Genomic DNA, 2,181 nt, shown 5'->3' with positions numbered 1-2,181 from the left:
AAAAACTCACCAAGTTTCTGTTGAAGGTCACCTAAATAAGACACAATGAGAAAGAAAAACACACTGATTGAGTCTCTCAGTGGATGGACTTAACACCAGCCCTCTCAAGAGAAAAATCTATCCAAAGACTACAAAGGTATGGTCTACAAAGACCAGGTATCCCGGCTAGACACAGTGAGCTATGAGGTCCTAGGGCAGGATTCCTTTTCAAGGATATGGGCTGGCTTCAGAGCAGCATAAAGTTCCTCATGACCCCAGCTCCATGTGTGCTGGGCCGGAGGTCACTTGGTCATTACACTGACCCTGATATGAACATTGAAACCCTACACATCCCCTATATGAAAATCTGCACAGTCCATATCCTGATGACTGCACTCCTATGTTTCTGCTACACTGATACTTCACATCTGACCATGGGAAAGCATAACCATCATTTTATTTCACTGGACAAAGATTTTCCCTTTCACATGGGAAAGAGATGCTGCAGCATGTGCTAGCAACAAGGGTATTTTAGGGACTCTGCAAGGTTTGTATTATGCACACGGTAAAGCTGGTTTCACCATTTCTTAATGGGTATTATTTCCCATATAAGTTAGATTAAGGTATTAGAAGAAAGCTCCCTTACTAAATAGAGTATAACCACCCTTAGAAAACTTACGCTTTATCTTGAGGAGATATACAGTCAAGAGAATAAAGCAGAATAATACCACTAGCATCACACACAGTGCCACCATCCAGGGATTCACCTTTGGGAAAAAGGGATCTGAAAAACAAAATGCCTGGGACTTCCATTAGTGTGCAACTAGTGACAAAAATCAAGTGTATTAATTCCACAGAAACATATAACTATTCTCCAACTATTTTCCAACTGGTTTTACCTGAGGGCAGAATGAGAGCACAATCTCTTCAGCACTCCTCAAAAACCAGAAACTGATTCTAAATATGCCTCTAACTGAACACGTCTGCACATTCATGAATGCGCCGAAATTACTGCGCATTACATTTAGTATCTGTGGGTGTCTGTACACGAATGTGGAGGCTTCTACAATGTGCTGGGGTCCCATGTGTCAGAGCAGACTTGATTATTGAGACTTCCCATAGGATAGGGAGAGTCAGGCACCTAGGAACATGATCCATAAATGCTACCAGCTAAAAGGTCAACTTGGTTTTGGGCCTAATCTGGAAAGTCATCTGGATTGGGCTCTGAAGGTGAAATGGGCAAGAGAATGTCCCATTTCTGAGTGCCTGCATCACTTAGGCAGTTCTTATTATGTCTAGCAGCAACGGTTTAGGCTCCTAGAGCCAAATCCTATGTCACTTCACCTGGCCAAAAGAGAGTTTTCCAGACCCGTAAGAGCCATTTCTGGTACTTACGCTTCATTTGAAGTGTTAGCAGTGGTGTGGTGTGGATGCAGAAACATCCACATAGCAAGTGCACATGCTCAGTAGGCTGCATTCTGGCCAGGCCGGTACATGGCAAAGTACATGCATACAATGTGTATTCATAATTCACAATATTATGTCCCCCAAAAAGTCTCTTGCTGGCAGCTTTTGACAGAGAATAAGGAGGGTTATCCTGTGTTTAAGACCCACTAGTTGATAGGTCAGTTCACTTGCCTGGAAAGAAAGAGACATGGATCCTAGGCCTGCCTCTCCAGATGGGGTTTGAAACAGCATCTCTTGTGACCTCCTAGCATAGTATGTAACCATACTGCGGCAAGTCACGTACTGATCCAGCCCACCTTTGGAAGTTGAGTCATTCTACTTTGTATTTACAATTCACTGGCTAGAAGAGATGGAGAGTAGTTGGAAAGATGGACTAGGTGTCAGCTTCTGTGGTCCCTTCCAGCCCTGTTTCTCTGGGTCTATGAGTCCATGACTTGAGATGATGGGCAGGGCTGCACACCCTTGAGGAGAGGAGAGCTGTGACATGGATCTTTGAATCAGAGGTGGTTATTAGATGTGCATTGCTCTACGTGCCGGCCTCCTCAGTCACATTTCTGCTGGTGGGGTTAATGCCTGAAGGAGACAAGCTAGAATGTGAATGATGTACAGCAGGGAACTGGCCGTGTCCTCCTGTCTTGATTTCTCTCATGGACAAAGTTCACAAGCCCTTACATGTATTATGTTCGGGGGGGTTGTGGAGCTCTCCAATATGGAGTCACAATTGCTAGGAAGCAA

The 2,181-nt window shown here is 44.3% G+C and overlaps 1 protein-coding gene across 1 annotated transcript in view; it reads right to left on the bottom strand.

Annotated features, from left to right (window-relative positions):
* Positions 1-2,167, bottom strand: part of LOC112548898 (butyrophilin subfamily 1 member A1-like) — an 11,119-nt gene extending 8,952 nt beyond the window's left edge. The window contains exons 1-3 of the mRNA XM_025195674.1: positions 1,375-2,167; positions 659-763; positions 11-31 (exon numbers count right to left, since the gene is read on the bottom strand). Coding sequence (XP_025051459.1) covers positions 11-31; positions 659-763; positions 1,375-1,456 — 208 coding nt within the window. The 5' untranslated portion in view covers positions 1,457-2,167. The remainder of the gene's footprint in view (positions 1-10; positions 32-658; positions 764-1,374) is intronic.
* Positions 2,168-2,181: the final 14 nt, after the last annotated feature.

The sequence above is a fragment of the Alligator sinensis genome, unplaced genomic scaffold (genome assembly GCF_000455745.1).
Source record: "Alligator sinensis unplaced genomic scaffold, ASM45574v1 scaffold1221_1, whole genome shotgun sequence".
NCBI classification, from domain to species: domain Eukaryota; kingdom Metazoa; phylum Chordata; order Crocodylia; family Alligatoridae; genus Alligator; species Alligator sinensis.
Note: the sequence above shows the minus strand (reverse complement) of the source record. Positions and strands in the feature narration are given on the sequence as shown.